At 45.7% G+C, this 20,183-nt stretch overlaps 1 protein-coding gene across 2 annotated transcripts in view; it reads right to left on the bottom strand.

Annotated features, from left to right (window-relative positions):
* The window catches only part of GALM (galactose mutarotase), a 53,999-nt gene that overhangs the window by 8,800 nt on the left and 25,016 nt on the right, over positions 1–20,183 (bottom strand). Inside the window, exon 5 of one of the 2 annotated variants that reach the window (XM_018055142.1) lies at positions 10,727–10,768. The exons of the other annotated variant lie outside the window; for it this stretch is intronic. Coding sequence (XP_017910631.1) covers positions 10,727–10,768 — 42 coding nt within the window. The remainder of the gene's footprint in view (positions 1–10,726; positions 10,769–20,183) is intronic. 2 annotated transcript variants of the gene reach the window in all.

Here is a 20,183-nt window from a genome sequence, read left to right as displayed (position 1 = left end):
CATAAGATCCCCTGGAGGAGGGCATGGCAACTCACTCCAATATTCTTGCCTGGAGAATTCTGTGGACTGAGGAGCCTGGTAGGGCTACAGTCCATAGAGTCACAAAGAGTTGGACATGACTGAAGCAACTTAGCATGCATGCATGAAGAAGACATATGTATATTCTAAGTGTTCTTTGTCACTGTGTTTATGAACTCTAGTTGCTTTTTAAAAAAAAAAAACTTTTACAATATGGTCTGTGTTTGTGAGATTAAAAGATGCTTACTCCTTGGAAGAAAAGTTATGAGCAACCTAGATAGCATATTCAAAAGCAGAGACATTACTTTGCCATCTAAGGTCCGTCTAGTCAAGGCTATGGTTTTTCCAGTGGTCATGTATGGATGTGAGAGTTGGACTGTGAAGAAGGCTGAGCACTGAAGAATTGATGCTTTTGAACTGTGGTGTTGGAGAAGACTCTTGAGAGTCCCTTGGACTGCAAGGAGATCCAACCAGTCCATTCTGAAGAAGATCAACCCTGGGATTTCTTTGGAAGGAATGATGCTAAAGCTGAAACTCCAGTACTTTGGCCACCTCATGCAAAGAGTTGACTCATTGGAAAAGACTGATGCTGGGAGGGATTGGGGGCAGGAAAGAAGGGGGAGACTGAGGATGAGATGGCTGGATGGCTGGATGGCATCACTGACTCGATGGATACGAATCTGAGTGAACTCCGGGAGTTGGTGACGGACAGGGAGGCCTGGCATGCTGCAATTCATGGGGTCGCAAAGAGTAGGACACGACTGAGAGACTGAACTGAACTGAACTGAATAATTTAGAAACTTTTATTTTTGTTTTAGTGGTTACATCTATATACAAGAAACTTCAATATAATATACTCAAATCTCTGTTTCTTAGAATCTTCTGAACTCCTTCCTCCCCTTTTCTCTGCTTCCTGAGTTGGGTTTCTGACACTTTCTAATGTAACTCTAATAATGGCACTTCTTTTCCCAGTAGATGGTGCTAGAGATACAATATAAAGAGCTTACTTTACAAATATCCACACTGAGTTCAGTCAAGTCCTCTAAACCCTGAGCAGTTCTAAGGGCTGAACTTATCGGATCTCTAATGTCAAATCCTGGGTGGTAGTGACCCCAACGGGGTGTAACTACTGTCCTCTGAAGTCTGGGTGACCAACCACCTCCTGTACCAATTTTAAAAAAGACAACCGTTAGAATGGGAAAAAGCAGCTGTTTTCATGGGTTCAACAAGATTTCAATCTTACCAACATATATTCCAAGTGATCATTTATGTTTTGCTTTCTTTCCTAACTTTAAATGGTGCTCACAATATTTAGTGCTTTCTTAAAGCCATATTTGACTCAAAATCTAACCCTTTTAAGATAGTCCTAATGTGATTGCCTGAGTCAGTCAAGATTATTTACTTTTCTTGAGTTTAAAGAAAAAAGAAAGTCATGGAATTTTCATGAAGGAAGCACCCCAGGTCACCTTTCATGTCTATTAACCTGATATTGTGCCGTCTACAAATCAGTGTTCACTTTAGCTTTTCTCTCTGTAAAACAAAGCTGCTGTTATTTGTTGCCCTCCACGTTACATGGAAATATTTGATAAATGATATCCCTGAACATTTTCAGGGATATGAAAATTCAGGAAGATGGCATAAATAAATGGGCCAAATTTCAGGAAATACATACATATATATAACACAAGCAGAGCATAGAGAGGGTAAGAAATCAAGAACAGCAGAGAAGTCCTGACTCAAAAATTAGACAATGGGGATAATCCTAAAATGAGATTTTTGCTAAATGGGAAGAAAAAGAGAAGGTTCCAATAGAATTTTTCCCAGCCTTATGCCCTGACACACTCCCTCATGTGCTTAGTGGTAAGGCATATGAAAACTTTAGTATTTGTCTCCCAGATTCGCTATGTCTTTGGACTCTTTGTTATAACTGGAATGAGCTTTCTGGCCCCCCACACCATTCTGGCAAAGTCCACTAGGGTATTTAAGCATGCTTATTCTCCAATGCTGTTTCCTCTGTGAGGGAGTATATCATCCACAGCTAGAACTGACCCGCTTTTTTACTTTGTTCATCCTACTTTGAACATACTTCCCCCCAAACATTCATCACATTAAGGCATAACTCTAGGATTATATCAAGCTATATATCTATAGGGAATGTGAGCCCCTAAAGAGCAGGGACTGTATGTGTCCTACTGATTTTTGTGTCTTCTGAGCATTAAGCAGAGCCTTTACTTGATTGAAAACCTGATGAATGGATCAAGTAAACAGACAAAAACACAGGGGCAACTGTGAATGTTGTAGCATCCTGTGACAAAGTCAGAATGAAAGGTTTAGAAAGAACCTTAGGAATTACCTCATCTAGTCCCCTCGCTTTGCAGATGAGGTTGGGACCCAGACAGCTAAAGGGACTTGCCCAAGGTGACACGTCTCCATTGTGTCAGAGTCTCCAGGCCCCCTACACAGGCACTTTTCACCTCCCCTTGGATGGACTTGGCTGCAGCACCCCCCACCCTTAACCCTAAATACTCTTGCTTTTTCTAAGAATTTGGAAAATGAATGTGCAGTTCTTTCAATTTGTGTTTATCCGCATATGTGAGTTCCTGCTCTGGTGCTAAGCGTAGAAGGAGATGTCAAAATAGCTCTCTCAGCAACGCTGAGTGTACAGAGAATGAAGCGGAAATGAAAAGGGTGCCTTCAGAGAGGATGTCACATCACCAGACTTCGGTTTTGAAGCCACCAGAAAGCTATGGTGTCAGCAGAGAGAAGCTGTTTTCTTTTTCTTTGGGCCACACGCCAAAGGCATATGGGATCTTAGTGTCCCAACCAGGGATTGAACCTGCATCCCCTGCATTTGAAGCATGAAATCTTAACCACTGGACCACCAGGAAAGTCCCCAAGAAGCTGTTTTCTGATGAGGATTTCTTACTATCCTGAATAAGGTTGGATGTGTGCTAAGGTCTGAGCAGCAATGCCTGGCAGCTGCTGGGCCCTGACCCAAAGATACGGCATTATAGCTCTGGGACAGGGGAGTGGCCTGAGGCAGTACTTCTGTTTCCGCATTCCAGGGAAAGTCTGATTGCAAGCCCAACTACGGACCCACTTGAGGTTGCTGTCATGAATTCTGCGTGAGACGATAGCTTTATGGTGGCAGCTACAGAGAGTATGGAGGGGTAGGACTAGTCAGGGCTGGGCTTTGTTAGGAGGACACAAGTGCACAAAGAGAGGGGACGGGCATTGAGAGCATAGGAAAAGGGCTGACCCTAATAATGGACTTTTGATCTCAGTAGGGAAGGAGGTGAGGAACAGTGAAAGGGTGGTAGGATCAAGTGACTACAGGCTCTTGTAGCACTGAAGAATTATTGAAGCTGAAACAGACATCTCACATTATGATAATAGAAGGCAGCGATAAGAGGTAGTGACAAAGTCGGGGGTATGACCCACAGACCATAGGAGTGAGTAGCTGCAAAGCTTGGAGGACAAGATCATTGCAAGAGGATGTCAAGAAGCTGAAAGGTCATGGTATCATCAATAAAGATAATAAAATAATTAAGAATTATGACAAGAGTGTTGTTGGAGTGACAGTGAGCCAGGAATAAGGTCGAGTCTATAGAGCAGCTCAACAAAGAGAGCTCATGGGGGTGTCACTGTAGCAGCTACAGCTGCCTCATTCTTGCAAGAAGAGAATGTGGGCCTGAGCAGTGGAAACAGGACTCTCTAACATTCCAGATCTCTGTCACAAGGCCTGAAATCTTCCTCTATCTGCATTCCTGATAGAGTTATAATTGCCTGCTCTCTGGAAGTAAAGGAAAAAGTCACCCTTTCTGAAACTCATCTGTCTTGATTCATACCTCTTCTCTCAAATGAGGGATTCTTATAGGAACTTGGCCTTTTCCCCATGACTGCTTGTGGCATACTGCATTTTTCAAAGATGGCCACTCCAGGATAGAGCCATCCCACAGGCTCTACTTACAATGTGATGCTGACACTCCTTCACCAAGACATGGAGTCTTGTTTCCTCCCTTAAGCCTGGATGGACCTTTGTAACTGCCTTAACCAATAGAACGTGGCACAAGTGATGCTGTGTGATTTCTGAGGCCAGGGAACAAATACAGAGTGGCTTTGGCTTGGTCCTCTCTGCCTCAGAACATCTGCTCTTGAGCCTGGCTGCCAAGTTTTAAGGAAACTCAAGTTGCATCAAAAAGCCATGTCAAAAGGGGTATTTTGGCTGACAGCCTCCAACCAACAGTCAGCATCAACTGCCAGACAGGCCAGTGAATGAGCTTTCTGATGATCCCCATCCTGGCTCTCTCATTTTCCAACAGAGGTCCTAGACATCAATATGCAGAGACAAGATATGCCCTGTCTAAATTCCTGACCACAGTAGAGATAATAAAGTGTTATATAGCAATAGATAACTAGTATACTGCCTTGGGATGTTTTCACCTCTTGGCACTTGACAAGTCCTGACAGGAGGTGAATTTATCCCTCCCTGCTATTTTTACATAGTCAGAAGTCCCTTTAGATGATTCTGCCTTAAGAACACTAACCCTTGCAATTACTTTTGGATAGGGAAGAAACAAATATGAATTTGTTAGCTCACTCTTTTCTGAGTATCTTTTATGTACCAGGCATTAATCTGACCTCAGGGGGTCTTCCCTGGTGGTCCAGTGGTTAAGAATCTACCTCGTAATGTGTAGGTTCGATCCCTGGTCAGGGAGCTAACATCCCAGATGCTGCGGAGCAACTAAGCCTGGACGCTGAAACCACTGAGCCCACGTGCCCCAGCTAGAGAATCTGAGAACCACAAGAGAAGATCTTGCATGACCCAATGAAGATCTCGAGTGCTTCAACTAAGACCCAACACAGCCAAATTAATGGATTAATTAAACTAAAAAGAAACCACAACTGACCTCATGGGACTTGGACTCTGATGAAAGAGACAGACGAAAAAATGAAAACTTACAGGAGAGTCTGACAGAGGCAGTGAGTGTGGTGTTCAGAGGACCCTGATGGAGCAGGGAGCGGCAGCACCTAGTGCAGCCAGTGAGGTCGGGAAAGGTTTTCCAAAGGTGTGTCACAGGGCTAATCTTGAAAGGCAAGTCAGAACTGGCTAACTTGACAAAGGCGCAGGACTACCATCACCTGTGAATGACAAGAGTGGTCACGTGAGTGTCACTCCGGCAACCACAGCTCCTCATTCTTGCGAAGATGATGTATATCTGATTGCTGAAAACAAGATTCTTTACCATTGCAGATCTCTGTCACAAGGCATTAAATCTGTCACAGGAATGGACTCTTGTCCATATTTGGGGTGAAGGCAAGACAGTTATGTTACACGTATCCTATGGGCTCCTAGCTCTGACAGTTTTTTGGGCAAAAGACTTAAGAAAAAGAGCAGAAGGTAAATTAGTCCTTATGAACTCCTGACTAAACACTGACTACTGAAATGATATTCTGTGTAACATCTGGACATGAACACTGTTCTCCGTAACTGACTGAGAAAATTCATCTGGGGTGAATTTTAATTCAGTGCTTTTAATTTCCCATCATCTGAAATAACTCTTTTTGCTACCTGGTGGCCCTAGTGCCTGACTCTGAGAAGATAAACAGATGGTCACTGCAGGAGTCACTGGCTCTTCATGTTTATTCATTTTTTAGCCCTCTCCTTTTTGGCAGGTCCCCTTTCTAGCTTATCTCACACAACCCAGTAACATAAGTGCAGAAAGAAAACCAGAATCCCTCCAGACAGTCCTCAGCACAAGTAACTCCTGTTTATGATAACAATTAAAAACCATTTTGAGAAAACAGAAAAGAAAAGAAAATCTGGCCATAGACATTCTAGAAAAATTTTGAGGGGGAGGGTAGGTGGGAAGAAATTTTCTCTAATGATTTTTTTCTCCCTTGAAAAATAAAAAATAATTAAGTATGTTATTCAAAAATTATTTTCTATGATTTGTCCTATACATTGACTTATGAATCTATGTAAGATATCTTAGGATTTAGACAGACTTACCAACTGACCTTCATAAATTTCTTTGCCTCTGTAAAATTCAATTTTCCCACTTATAAAATGGAGCTAACAGTGTTATCTACCAAATACAGATACTATGATTTTTTTGTTCTTTTTTTGTTTGTTTGTTTTTGTCTGAACCATGCAGATTGCAGGATCTTAGTTCCCCAATCAGGGATCAAACCCACGGCCTCGGCAACGAGCGCACAGAGACCTAGCACTGGACTGGCCAGGAAGTCCCCAGGCACTGTGATGTTTAGGTGAGAGAATGCTATGAAGGGGGTTGTATCTCTTGGCTAGCACCTGGCATATAGTTAGTGCTCCCTCTGTCTGTCACACACACACACTCCAGAAACTCAGAGAACAGAACAAGTATTCATTATGATCTTTAAGTTATTAATACTAAAGGAAAGTACACTACTTCCTCCATAGAGCACTGACATTTTCATTTAAAAAGATTTCTCTTTTTTGAAACTTTCTCTCTTAGTGATTTTTTAATCTAAAACAATGGTTTTTTAAAGTGTCTCTGAATCATGGGCTCCTTTGAGAATATTCTAAAAGTTACAGGCTCTCTCTGCAAGAAAATGCACGCGCGCGCGCGCACACACACACACACACACACACACACACACAATGTTCTTAGAACCTCCAAAGTCCAGTGATAGTCCAGTGATACATGCCTGGTTAAGAATTTCTGATCTATGTAGCCTGGTGAGTATTTTCTGCCTATCCTACTTCTGGTCACAAACAAGCTGCCCTCTGACGCTAAAATGCACCTTTGGAATGTTGCAGTCCCATAACCTGAGGTGTTTAGTCAAGAAACGCAGACTGAGCGTCTCCTGGCAGATTCCTCCTGTAGCAATGTCGTAAAGGCCTTGTGCATCAGGGCCTCCTTCCAGACTGTTTATGACTCCTCCATATTCTTGCAGCATGGACAACTAGTATGTGAAAGGACACAGAAGGTAGTCTTAATCTTAGCGAGTCAACAGCCCAAAGAAACTGCAGGAAAATAACGTATCTGAGAAAGTGGAAATTGCCCCCATGACAGCTGATTAAGCAAATTGTCCTCTTGGTCACAGGATATATCAGAAGTCTTCATCACCAATTGTTATTACCGGCTTCAGGAGCATCCTGTTCACTTGTTGGGAAAACTCAATAGATGTTAGAATGGATTTTAGAGTCAGAAAGGCCTGGATTTAAATCCCGGCTTTCTTTGCTATAAAAAATGGTGGAGTAGTAATACAGTTGCTATTAGGGACCGTAGCCAAGGGTAATAACAGCATAGACTTTGGAGTTAGGGAAACTTGGCTAGAAATGTTGACTCCACCAATGACTTACCCATTTAACTTTGTGCAGGTTACCTGACCTCTCCAAACGCCCATTTTTTCCAAACAAGGCTTAATTGAAGCATAACGCCTATTTCAAAGGGTAATTCAATGAGCTAAGGCATGTATATATGCTTAGCTCAGTGTCTGGTACGTATTAAACACACAGTAAATGGTGACAATGATGATGATGGTGGTGGTCATGCTGCTGCTCCTGCTAAGTCATGTCAGTCATGTCCGACTCTGTGCAACCCCATGGACGGCAGCCCACCAGGCTCCTCCGTCCCTGGGATTCTCCAGGCAAGAATACTGGAGTGGGTTGCCATTTCCTTCTCCAGTGCATGAAAGTGAAAAGTGAAAGTGAAGTTGCTCAGTCATGTCCAACTCTTCACGACCCCATGGACTGTAGCCTACCAGGCTCCTCCATCCATGGGTTTTCCCAGGCAAGAGTACTGGAGTGGGGTGCCATTGCCTTCTCCGGATGGTGGTCATAATAATAGCTAATACTTAATAAGCTCTTAACTAAATTTCAGGAACTGTTCTATGCACTTTACATGTATTACCTCATTATATCTTCACAACCAGTGAGGTAGGTCCAGTTATTACCTCTGCTTTACACATAAGGCCCACAGAGGTAAAATACATTGTTCAGCATCACAGAGCTGGTGAGAACTGAAGCCTAAGCAGTCAAGGTTTGTGTTTGTGTTAACTACTAGTCAAGGTTTGAGTCTGTGTTAACTACTGTGTTTTTCTGATCGTGATGAGTCAAAATCAGCCCTTTTAAATAGCCAGTCATGGTCGGACCAAGAACCCAATTCACTAAGGCCAGTGAATTGAGTCTATTTCTCTGGCTCCCTTGCCTGCTCCGTAAGTTTCAGCCCCATGGTGGGGGACCTACTGCCCAGGAGCAGATGCATTTCCAGGGTCAGAGGACATTGATCCAGGAGGGTCTGGGAAGGTGGTCTTGAAAGGACTTACCTTCCCAAACCCTCCTGCATCCACTGGACTTCAGCCCTTAACTGCTCTGGCGTGAGAGGGACAGCCCTTCTACCTGACCACACAGAGATACAGTGTTTGGGGTTTGCTTGAGGATTTCAAAAGGTGAACACACTGGGGCAGAAGCATTTTCCCGCATGCTTGTTTTGCTGCTTCAGAGGCTCCAACTACAAAGCGGGACCAGGAAGCCCAGGCTCACAGGAAAACCCTGGCCTTCTGCTCTGCCCCAAGAGTCACAAGGCTTCCACGGCCATGGTCCACAGGAAGCCACAAAGAGCGGCAGGGAGAGGTGGGCTGACGTCCTTACACCATGGAAAACACAGTCACTGAATACAGAGAGCCAACTTATGTTAACAGCCTAGGTCAGAGAACGGAACCTGTGAAGGAGAGGGGAGGAACCAGTCCAGTCTTTCTGGTCAGGTGACCCAGTGGCTGTGACAGGAAATGGCTTTATGTGGGGGATTTAGCCCCTCTGATCTCCATCAGTGCTTCACCTTCTCACAAATCACCCCACACAAACATGCCAGCTAAGCCTCAAGGCACACGCCTGTCTCCCTCATCCTGAATCTGCTGCCCCAAGCTCCTCTGACAGAAATGCTGGTTCCATTATAGCTGTGTAGCCTTCTTTGGCTTAGTCTGAACACAGAATTTCTGTGTTTGTACTAGTGGAGCTGGAGGCAGGCAGCCTTGAAACACAGGGCCAGCCGCTCCGGTCTCACTACCTGTAAGAGGTGGTCATTATCTTCTCTGTGACAGTGTGCTCTACATACCCAGAGTTCTATTTTGTCTTTGCACCTGTCCCTGCCCACAAGGATAACCTCACATGCTACAAATCTGGGAGCAGTTCTCTGTCCTGGGAAGAATTCTGGAACGGAGACATAAAAGGAAAGAGGAAGCACACTCCCCGGGAACCAAACGCAGTTGCATTCAAATATAAACCACTGGCTTCTCAGATTGGGTCACATGGCCTGTGGCTCAGGGAGCTCGGAGGGATGAAGCATCCGGGCTTCAGTGAGCAGAGTCTGCAGGGAGTCATCAAACGGCCTCTGATCTGTGGCTAATCTAGATGAAGATACAGGAGGTATTTTTCTCAAATGATGACAGAGAGCATGAAGCTGGAAGGCAGATATGCTTGGGATAACAGAACCAGGAATCCAAAAGAAAGTATAAAGTGGGGGGGGAGGGTAAAGCACTGAGGACAAGATGAAATTTATGGACAACAAGAACAGATAGAGTCCTGCATGTGCCTGAAAAATAAAAACCCAAACCAAAGGATACCACCTAGGTTTAGATTATAACTCTTAATCCTAGGTACAAAACAGTCTGAAGTTCTATTTCCTCAGTAGTGAAAATGGGACACTGTAGCCCCTCCCTCATGAAGTTGTCATGAGGATTAAGAACAGTTAATACAGGGAAAGTGCTCAGCACAGTGATGTGATAATGGTTGTGATGGTGACAGGTAACATGTAGACGGTTCTTTGTACAGTGCTTCATATCCAGGCAGTATGGTTCCAGAGCAGGTGGTTCTTAACCATCATATTATACTAACTCTCATAAAGGTTAAATCTAGTTAGTGCAATTATTACCAACTAAGGGAGAGATGTGGGCTTCCCTGCTGGCTCAGCAGTAAAGAATCTGCTTGTGATGCAGGAGACATGGGTTCGATCCCTGGGTCGGGAAGATCCCCTAGAGAAGGAAACAGCAACCCACTCCATTATTCTTGCCTGGGGAATCCCATGGACAGCGGAGCCTGGCGGGCTACAGTCCATGGCGTGGCAAAGAGTCGGACACGACTTGGCGGCTGAACCAGTAACCAAGAAGAGATATAGCTAAGCCACAGTAGGTGTGAAAACGACTTTAAGGATGTGGTTGGCAGTCAGTTCGATGGAACTTATGTAAAGACTGTAAAGGGGTGTTGACAGTTCTTGTTACTGTTTGCAGCAGAGGCATCACAGGATGACCTGAGGATGTTCCACCTCAAGAAGAAATGACTTTGAGGTGACAGGACAGCTGCCTGCTAAAGTTATGAGCCTGCTCTTTAGGGACCCAAGGCCCAGAACTAAGCCAGGTGGGGGTCAGCGCTAGGTAGACAGATTTCAGCTCAATGTCAGGAAGGCCTTTCTGACATGCCGGCCCAAGCTGGGCAGTGAGCATCCTGTCCAGTGTCAGCAAAGCCTATGGTTCTGAGATTCAAATACTCGACAGGTGAGCAGTGGTTGGAGAAGACAGGGTCCTGTCCAGCTGGGACATTCCAGGGCTATAGGTACAATGGCCCACATGACAAACACAATGCAGGAAGTTGTTCCCTTCGGGGGCACCCTGTGATATCTGGTTAACTCTTTCCTCTTTTTTAAATAAAAATCTCAGCTTGTCTTACCTAAGGAAGCCATTGACGGAGAGCAGTTCTTTCCAGAATGAGCTACAAAGAAAAGATTTTTGTAAGAGAGGCCCAGGGTCTTCCGGGGTGGTCCAGTGGCTGAGAATTCACCCTGCAATGCAGGATCCCTGGTCCAGGGAGATTGCACAAGCTGCAGGGCAGCAAAGCCCATACACCGCAACTACTGAAGCCTGAGTGCTCTAGAGCCCATGCCCCACAACAGAAGAAGGCACCGCGCATCGCAACTAGACAGTAGCCCCCGCTCACCACAACTGGAGAGAGCCTGCAGGCAGCAATGAAGACCCAGCGCAGCCAAAAATAACCCCCCCAAAAAAAAGCATTGACGTGTGAAGTGCTAGAGCAGAGTGGAGTATAGAGGTAGCTAAGGGGTAGCAGGAGGACTCAGGATTGTTAAGGAGAGGAGTCAATGGGCAGAAATAGGTGCCCAAAGTGGGGAAAGCAATAAAAGTTACAGGAGGTTACACAGAGTGGTGTAGAGCCTTTTCAACAGCTACTCAAACCAGGGAGCATCAGCGCAGGTATCACCTGGTGCTAGTTAGAAACAGGCTCCACCCACACCAAGTCAGAGTCATTGACAAGTCTACCAGGTGACTTGTGTGAAAGACAGTGATGTGGAAACATCTAAGACAGACCCAGCCTCACGTGCGCTGTGCTTTCGTCTCCAAAAGAAAAAGAAAAACAAGGTGGGGCCGGAGGAAGACCTGGAGTCTGGTCTCCATGGGGATGGCCCAGCTGTGCCTTCCAGCCCAAGCTGCTCCAGTGATGTCTGCATCTTCAGTCGGATTCAGAACTGTCAGCCAAATCTGCATAAGGAAGCCAGCGGTAATGGGGCCTGTGGGCACAGCTACTCATCTGACACCTAATTAAGCCATCTTGACAAATCATCTCTAGAATGCCCGTTATTATTCTAGGAAATGACATAAAGAGAATGATAATTAAAAGTAACCGCCTCGGAGTGAATTTGGACTTCATTCCAGTGGTTGGCAAGTCAAGCACCTTGGGATTTTTTTTTTTAAGGTAACATTTCTATAAATTTTCATAGATCACACAACCTCAAAGCTTGTCTCTGCTGCAGGTTTTTTTCTCTTTCCTTTGCCATTGCTTTGAGTTTGCAGCTTTATTCTACTGCTGTTTTTTGTCTTTTTTCCCCACTGAGAACTTTTTGATCTTGACTTACAGTGGGGGAGGGCACTGCTTCTGGATATTCCATGCCATCTGAAGCAGAAAACACCGAACACCATCACATGACGTTTTTCAGGTGAGAAGGCACTTTTACACTTCACAGATGGGCCCGTGTGAGGCCTGTTCATGCAGAGGATTTTTCCACCCCAGACTTCCATCCGGATGGTATCGGGGATTTGAGCTGAAGTTCACCCTCTGCGTTCCTGCTAGACCCGCTCTCCTCCTGAGCATCGCTGTGTTCCCCTGGTCTTCAAGGTGTCCGTCAGGGCACTCACATCCTTTGTCCCCTTCCCTGGGCCCACTTGGTCAGTAACACCTTTGCTGTCCGGCCTTACGTCCTGTCCCCTCCTGCTGCTCCTCCTTCCTGACAAAATGCAACGAGGGATCATCCCACAATCCACCTTCTCTGCTTCTGACTCCAGCTACTGAGAGAAATGGAGAGAACCCCGAACCAACTGCGGCCACCACAATTTCACAGTCTCTGTCTTCCCCTGGATTCTCAGCAGCACTTGCAAACATTTCACTCCTCTTCAGGCAGCTCTGCTCCTCTCCCACCAAAACCTTCCTCTTCCTTGATCCTGCATTTCCATCTTAGGGAGGCACCCGCTTCCCTCATTTCAAGTTGTTTAAATGCAGATTCAACACCAGGGGCTTCCTGAGCTCACTTAGGCAGCTTTTACAAGTTCAGATTCCCTGGCTCTACATTCGAGCAAATGAATGAGAATCTCTAGGGCAGTCCCGAGATGCCGCATCCAGACATTGCCTTAGCTGGGAACCACTCGTTGGGCTACATTCCCTGACCCTCTCGCCTCACTTCCAGTTACTCACCAGTTGTCAGTCTGGCTTCTCTCCTCACACGCTGAGAAAGGGGCAGCAGTGATAGCCACTACGGCCCAGGCATGCTGCCCAGGTTTCCCAGGACCTCTCTGCGAACTGACGTGGCTGGTCACTCCAAGACAGCTGGATACCTTTTCTCTTTTTTTTTCGCCTTCTTCCTCTGACCGTCTTCCTCAGTGTCATTAGTGTGAGTCTTTCTTGCACTTGAAATAAGTTTGGTGGTGGCCTCCAGTTTCCCTGGGTTCAGCCCTCAGACCCCTTGACCATCTCAGTCTATGGTTCCTCCCTGGGAAATCCATATGGCTTAATCTACAAAACACATGCTGAATTGCACTCCTGCTTCCACTTCTCTCCTAACGTATCCATTCATCCAGCTCCTTGCTGGACATCCCCACCTGGTTGCCCCCCAGGCATCTTAACCTCAAATATCCCTGAGACCAAATCCACAGTTCCCCCAGCCCCTCCCCTTCTTCATTCCAGCCCTGTGCCAGCTCCTCCTCCTCTATCCTGCGCTACTTAATATCTCTTAATATCTCCACTTCTGCTGCCCGGGAGCTGTCCTAGAAACCCAGACACCATCCTATAGCCTTCCTGCTTCCTCATTTACTACATGTCATTCAGGCTTCCTAACTTTTACCTCTTAAATATTGCAAGACTACACTTCTTCCATCTGACTTCTCGTTCTGGTCAACCTGATTTCTTGCTTGGTCTACTGAAGTAGAGTCTTCATCAGACTCTGTCTCTAGTCAAGCCCCACCCCCGACAGTGGCTGGGGCGATATCTGTAAAATGCCAGTCTTGCTAGGTCCATCCCCTGACTTAAACGCTTCAAAGTCTTCCAGGATTGAAAGATAAAATCCTAGCTCCTTAGGACGGCACAGAATACCCATGGTGACTATATTCAACTACCAGGCTGCAACCAGGGTCAGGCAATCAAGGACCCAGGGTTCAAAGCTTAAGCAGACACTCATTCTTAGGTTCTGACCCTGCACCTTCATGGCCCTGCAAATGAGTGCTGCCTTACATTTTGCACCGTAAAATTGCCTCACCCTTGCCTCCACCCTGCCCAACTGTCTCTGCAGCTTTTGACTTAACAGTCCACCCCCTACTCCCACCTTTTGTGCCTAGTACTCTTACTCTCCTTGTTGCTAGACCCTCACAGACACACTTCTCAAAGCTCAGAGTGATATCAAGAACGCCTCTTCCAATCCTACCTCTACGTTCCCTTAGTTCCACAGGCATCACCGCTACCACTGCCCTGACTACATCAGTCTCCACTCCCTGTGAGCTTCTCAAGAGCACAGATAGTGTTTCTCTGGCTAGAACCCCAGGCGGCACGTAGCAATCAGCAGGTGTTCTACCAGTGTTAGCTGAACTGAATACAAGCCTGCTCTGAGAACTCGCTTGAGTTAGCCTCAGACTCACAGCTACCTCTCATCCCCTTCAGAATGATCTCTAAGGACTGCTATGCGCCAGGTATAAACTTGAGCCAGACCTCCGAGGGCAGAGGGGTGGCTGTTAAACCATCAGCTTAACCATCAGCTTAAAGGGTGGTAGTCAGAGTTCTAGCAAACAACTCCCCTTCTGACAAATTAACTTGATGTTGGTCTGAACTTTCCAGAGGAGTTATACAACGTCTGGCCAAGCGCTATTTCTGAGCTTTCTTCCTGCCAAATTTTCACCATGCTGGCTCATGCTTGACAATCTTGTAGCAGTGATATTTTCTAGCAGGGAACACGAGTAACTTTGGGAGTTATTCTGGATCTCATAAAGTTGTTCCCGAGGCCATTTTATAGAGTGGGTTTCAGTAATGCATCCCCCTGGGGGGTATTGTTGCTGCCAGGAGAGGTCCTTGGAGTTTCTGTTGTTGAACTTCCTTGAGTACCATCTAGGAGGGATCTGTCATAGACAAAACAGCTCTAGGGTACAATAAAACTGTAGCCTTATTTAGGGGCTTCCCTGGTGACTCTGACAGTAAAGCGCCTGCCTGAAATGCAGGAGACCCGGGTTCGATCCCTGGGTCGGGAAGATACCCTGGAGGAAGAAATGGCAACCCACTCCAGTACTCTTGCCTGGAAAATTCCATGGACAGAGGAGCCTGGTGGGCTACAGTCCATGGGGTCACAAAGAACTGACCATGACTGAGCGACTTCACTTTCACTTTATTTCTGTGGGGATGCACCCTGTACTATGTGCTATGCGCCTGTGCTATGTGCCATGTTCTCCATACAGCCTGGGTATACCTAATTTGCTCAGCCTTCTACCTTCCCCAGGGCTGTATTGTACCTGGCACCTAGTACGTGATATCATCTAGTGACAGAGCATGGGAGGAGAAACTCAGGGGCCAGACTTGGACCTGGAGGGGCTAGTCTCCAGAATTACATAGCTGAGGGTAACAAACAGAACACCATGCTCTGGCTTTCTGCTAACAGGGAGGCCCAAGAATAATGGGGTGGATAGTCTATCCCTTCTCCAGGCGATCTTTCTGACCCAGGGATCGAACCCAGCTCTACCGCACTGCAGGCAGATTCTTTACCATCTGAGCCACAGGGATGGGGAAAGGAAGGAGTAATTGATAGCATGTGCAGGGAGGCTACTTCTCGGTTTCACTTTTCTGTTTAGCATAGATAAGTTTTCTAGCTTCAAGCCAAAGAAACCCAGCCTGAAACTCCCTTCTAGCTCCCTACTTTGGATCTATAACTACTAAAGAGCATCTGAGGTAGACGTAGGCTTAATGGAGAGGAAGATAAGGGAGCCTGGGCACGTAAACTCTGTAACAGATTATGTCATTACAAACCCCACAGAGCAACAAAAAAGCCACTGTTTCCAGGAAGTAGGGGAAATATTTCTAAGGAGGAAGTGTGGGGCTTGGAGAGAGCGGGGGTCTGTGCAGCCAGGAAGGGTTATAAGGTGGTCCCTGTGGTTGGGAGGGAGGTTCTCCAACAGGGTGAGGCATGAGTGAGGCACAGTGGGTGATGCCCCAGGGAAGCAGCTGGTGTCTGGCCTGGGAGCCATGTAAAACTTTTTTTTTTAAACTGAAAAGTATTAGAAAGTAAGATTTGCATTTTGGTTAGATAACTTTAGCAACTAGATGGAGGACAAATCTAGAGAGATTTTTCACCCCCAGTTAGAGAACTGTTGCCCGCATTCATCTGCTCTTTTGCTGATCCCAATTTATGAAGTTTGTAATACAAGCCAGGCACTGATCTAGAGAAGAAAAGATAGCCTACATCAGGACTCAATAATACATATTGAGGAGATGGATTCAAGAAATACTTTGTTGTTGAAAATCATCAAGACCTTGGAGCTTCCCTGGCGGGCCAATGCAGGAGAAACGGGTTCGATCCCTGGTCCAGGAAGATCCCACATGCAGCAAGGCAACTAAGCCCATGTCCTACAAATACTGAGCCCATGAGCCACAGCTACCGCAGCCCTCATGCCCGAGAGCTCATGCTCCACAGCAAGAGGAGCCACTGTAACAAGAAGCCTGCGCACTGCGACGAGAGAGCAGCCCCCTCTCGGCAGCTAGAGAAAGCCTGTGTGGAGCAATGAAGACTCAGCACAGCCATAAATGAATAACATTTTTAAAAAATCATCAGGACCTAGTGACTAACAATATGGGGATAGGTGGGAGGAGGGACTGAAAAGGAAAGAGGAAGCATACTGATGGATGGTTGGAACTAATACTATGTCCAGAGGATTTTTAGAGAATACTCTGTATGACACCATCATGATGGATACATGTCATTATACCTTTGTCCAAACCCACTGAATACACCACATGAAGAGTGAACCTTAGGGAATTCCCTGGTGGTTTGGTGGTTAGGACTCTGCTTCCACTGCAGGAACTAAGGTCCTGCAAGACGCATGGCACAGCCGAAAAAAAAAAAGCAAACTGTAAAAAAAAGCAAACTGTAAATTGTGACCGTTGGGTGATAAAGATGTGTCAGTGTAGGTTTGTCAGTTATAATAAATGCACCGTCCTGGTGGAGGGTGTTGATAACAGGGAGGCTATGCCTATGTGGGGCTTCTCTGGTGGCTCAGGGGTAAAGAATCCACCTGCCAATGCAGGAGACACAGGTTTGATCCCTGGGTCAGGAAGACTCCCTGGAGAAGGAAATGGCAACCCGTTCTAGTATTCTTGCCTGGGAAATCCCATGGACAGGAGAACCTGGCAGATTACAGTCCATGGGGTCGTGAGAGAGTTTTACATAGTTCAGTTGCTCAGTCGTGTCTGACTCTTTGTGACCCCACGGACTGCAGCATTCCAGGCTTCCCTGTCCATCACCAACTCCCAGAGCTTGCTCAAACTCATGTCCATCGAGTCAATGATGCCATCCAACCATCTCATCCTCCGTCATCCCCTTCTCCTCCTGCCTTCAATCTTTCCCAGCATTAGGGTCTTTTCCAAGGAGTCAGTTCTTCGCATCAGGTGGCCAAAGTATTGGAGTCTCTGCTTCAGCATCAATCCTTCCAGTGAATATTTAGGACTGAATAAGTTGGACACAACTTAGCAACTAAACAACAGCAACATGCATATGTGGGAGTAGAGGGTATGGAAAATATCTGTACTTTCTGTTCAATTTTGCTGTGAACATAAAACTTCTTTAAAAAAGATTAAGCTTTATTAAAAAAAAAAAATCAGTAGGACCTGACGATGATATTGAGTGGGGTGGAGAGGTGGGATGAAAAGGTAAGAGGAAACCTATCGATGGAGGGATGAAACTAATACTATACCCATTACTTTAGAATTATATAAAGTCCAAAGGAGTTTTCTGTAAGAAGCTGTGCAAAGATTAAAACACGTAGATCAAAACAGTCTTCATTTGCACTATCTTTGAACCAGGAGACTACTTTGGGATTTGTTATTTCTCCAGGTCAGAGACTTAGACCTGCCCTAGGGAAGTAATTATAAAATCAACTGAATCGTAGGTTGAACCCAGAGAGGTTGAAATAAAATACAAACGTCTTGCTGAGCTTCTCTCCGCAGCCTCGTGGTAAGCCTTTCCTACCAGTTCTAATTTTGTCAAAATGGGGTTGCTTTCATGTAATTTTAGAAGGAGTTTCAAAAATGGAGAGCAGCAAGAACTGCAAGTGAACACAGATGGGCTGGGGGACAGGGTGGATTTCATTTTATAAAAATGAAAAGTATCCATCTCAAGGAAGAGAATAAGATGAGACTTTACTAATGTTACTTTAAGAGGCAAATCAAATCATTCACTTTGTTAACTTAATTCCTTATCTACAACTACGAGTAAAGAATAGCAAAACTAGAAGAAGAAGAAAAAAAAAAAGCTGTGTGCTCTAAATGCCTATAAAGACACATGCTTAGTTCTGCACTGTGCTGTGTGCACCATAAAGTCTTGCTGGGCAGGCAGCCCAGATCGCCTCCAAGTCTCACAGTTCTGTAAGGCAAAAGGATGAAATATAATATTTACAACCCTGGGAATGAATTAATCCCTGGAGAAAAGAAGGGCTGAATTTTCTCACCTGCTCACATTCAGCTGGCTCAGAACCTAAGCAGGGCACCAAGGACCGGTTTCTTCCTGTTGCCACAGGGCAGGACACCAGATTCAAGCCTTGAAGCTAACTATCTGACCTGTCAGAGCTGGGTCTTTGTGGACTTCCACCTGTTCTTCCTGGTAAATAGCTTCGAGGAGTTTCACCTCTGGGAAACTGCAGGGACAGCCCTGACAACAACATCAAAAACATTCTCAAGACTAGCTGAAGATGCCTCAGGTAGCAGAGCACGCGCCCATCCTAAGCAGTAGCAAATGCTATATGGGCTGCACATTTTTTTTTAAAGTGGAGAAAAACAGCTGCTCAGAAGAAGCTAAGCTCCACTAACTGCTGACATGCAAACCCAGCTTTGACAGCTGAGCTGCAGCTCTGCTCCTGGTCTACAGGTGAAATGAGCTCTCAGCCTTGCAGAGACCTATTGGTGCAGGAGAGAGGTGCCTGTGAGCAAGGACCAGGCCTCACACTTGCTGGGGCATTTCTGGTGGGTTTTGAGGAAAAGGACAGCCTTCTACCAGAGCAGAGAAAGGGGAAGAATGAAGAGGCCACATAGTGCAGGCTCTTGTCTTCCACGCTTTATTGACAGACAGGGCTGAAGGCATTTTATATGTCCTCCCAAAACTGTCAACAGGAAGAAAGGCAGGAGGGAAACAGGTGCCCAAGGCTGCTGGAGGTCCTTGCGCCCTGCCTGTAGTAGAGGTCTAAAGGCAGCTACAGGACTTCCCTGGTGGTCCAGTGGTTAAGAATCCGCCTGCCAATGCAAGCGACACGGGTTTGATCTCTGGTCTAGGGAGAGTCCACATGCCGTGGGGCAACTAAGCCTGTGCACCACAGCTACTGAAGCCCTCGTGCCCTAGAGCTCTTGCTCTGCAACAAGAGAAGCCATTGCAAGGAGAAGCACACACGCTGCAGTGGGAAAAAAGCCCTCACGCAGCAACGAAAGCCCAGTGGAGCCAAAAATAAAATTAGAAAAAAACAATAAACGTGGCTATAAGTTTAAGATGAGGGGATCTCATCATATTATGCTTGCTTTGGTTCCCTGAAACTCTGTCAGGGTATTCCTTTCCTCTCTCTGAAATAGCACCCAATCAGTAAGACTGAGAAGAACAAAATGGAGGACAGGACTTTACTTCTACCCCAAACATACTTGAGAGGAAGGTTCCTTTTTACTGAGTAGCTCAGCCATAGTATTACAACTACTGTACAGTAAGAGGTGTTACTTTCTCATACAATGGGTTTTCCTATTACCTGAAGAGTTACTTACTGAGGGTCTATAACCAAGGTCAAACACCCCCAAAGTTTAAATCTGCATAAGCATGTCCCTTAAGAGCCCAGCTTACAGCTTTTATGAAGGAGTTTAAAAACAAATATAAATTAACAGCCACAAAAGATGGAGACTTGGCCTCTACCTTTCTCTCTCTCTTTTTTTCTTTGTAAATATTTTGAACAAACTTGTCTTCTGTTTTCTTTGCAGAAAAGCAGATATAAACTGACAAAAAGGAGAAACAGGAAGGAAAATGGTGAGAGAAGTGGGGAGGCCACCTGTATAAAAGGTGGCAGAAGAATGAGAACTGATAACCATCCAAAGCTTTATTTATTTAGTTCCTAGCTTTCTGTTTCTTGGCTATATGGTGATCCTGGCTATCTATATAGTCAAGAAACTAATTGACTTTTCTTTTTTCCCCTCTCTTTTCTTCCTTTCCCGTCTCCCAGAACGTTCTTTGACGTCTAACCATTCGTAGGCTACAGGTCGAGTTAAGCGCCTCAGTTTTAATACCAGACTGCCTGGGTTCGAGCCCCAGCTTTCCACTGCTCTTTAACTGAGTGCTCCTCAGTACATGACTCAGACTCCTTGTTACAGTTCTCACTTCCATTAAATAAGAAAAATGAGCAGAACCTGG

Source organism: Capra hircus, chromosome 11 (assembly GCF_001704415.2).
Source record: "Capra hircus breed San Clemente chromosome 11, ASM170441v1, whole genome shotgun sequence".
Lineage (NCBI taxonomy): Eukaryota > Metazoa > Chordata > Mammalia > Artiodactyla > Bovidae > Capra > Capra hircus.
This window is presented reverse-complemented; position numbering and strand designations above follow the sequence as displayed.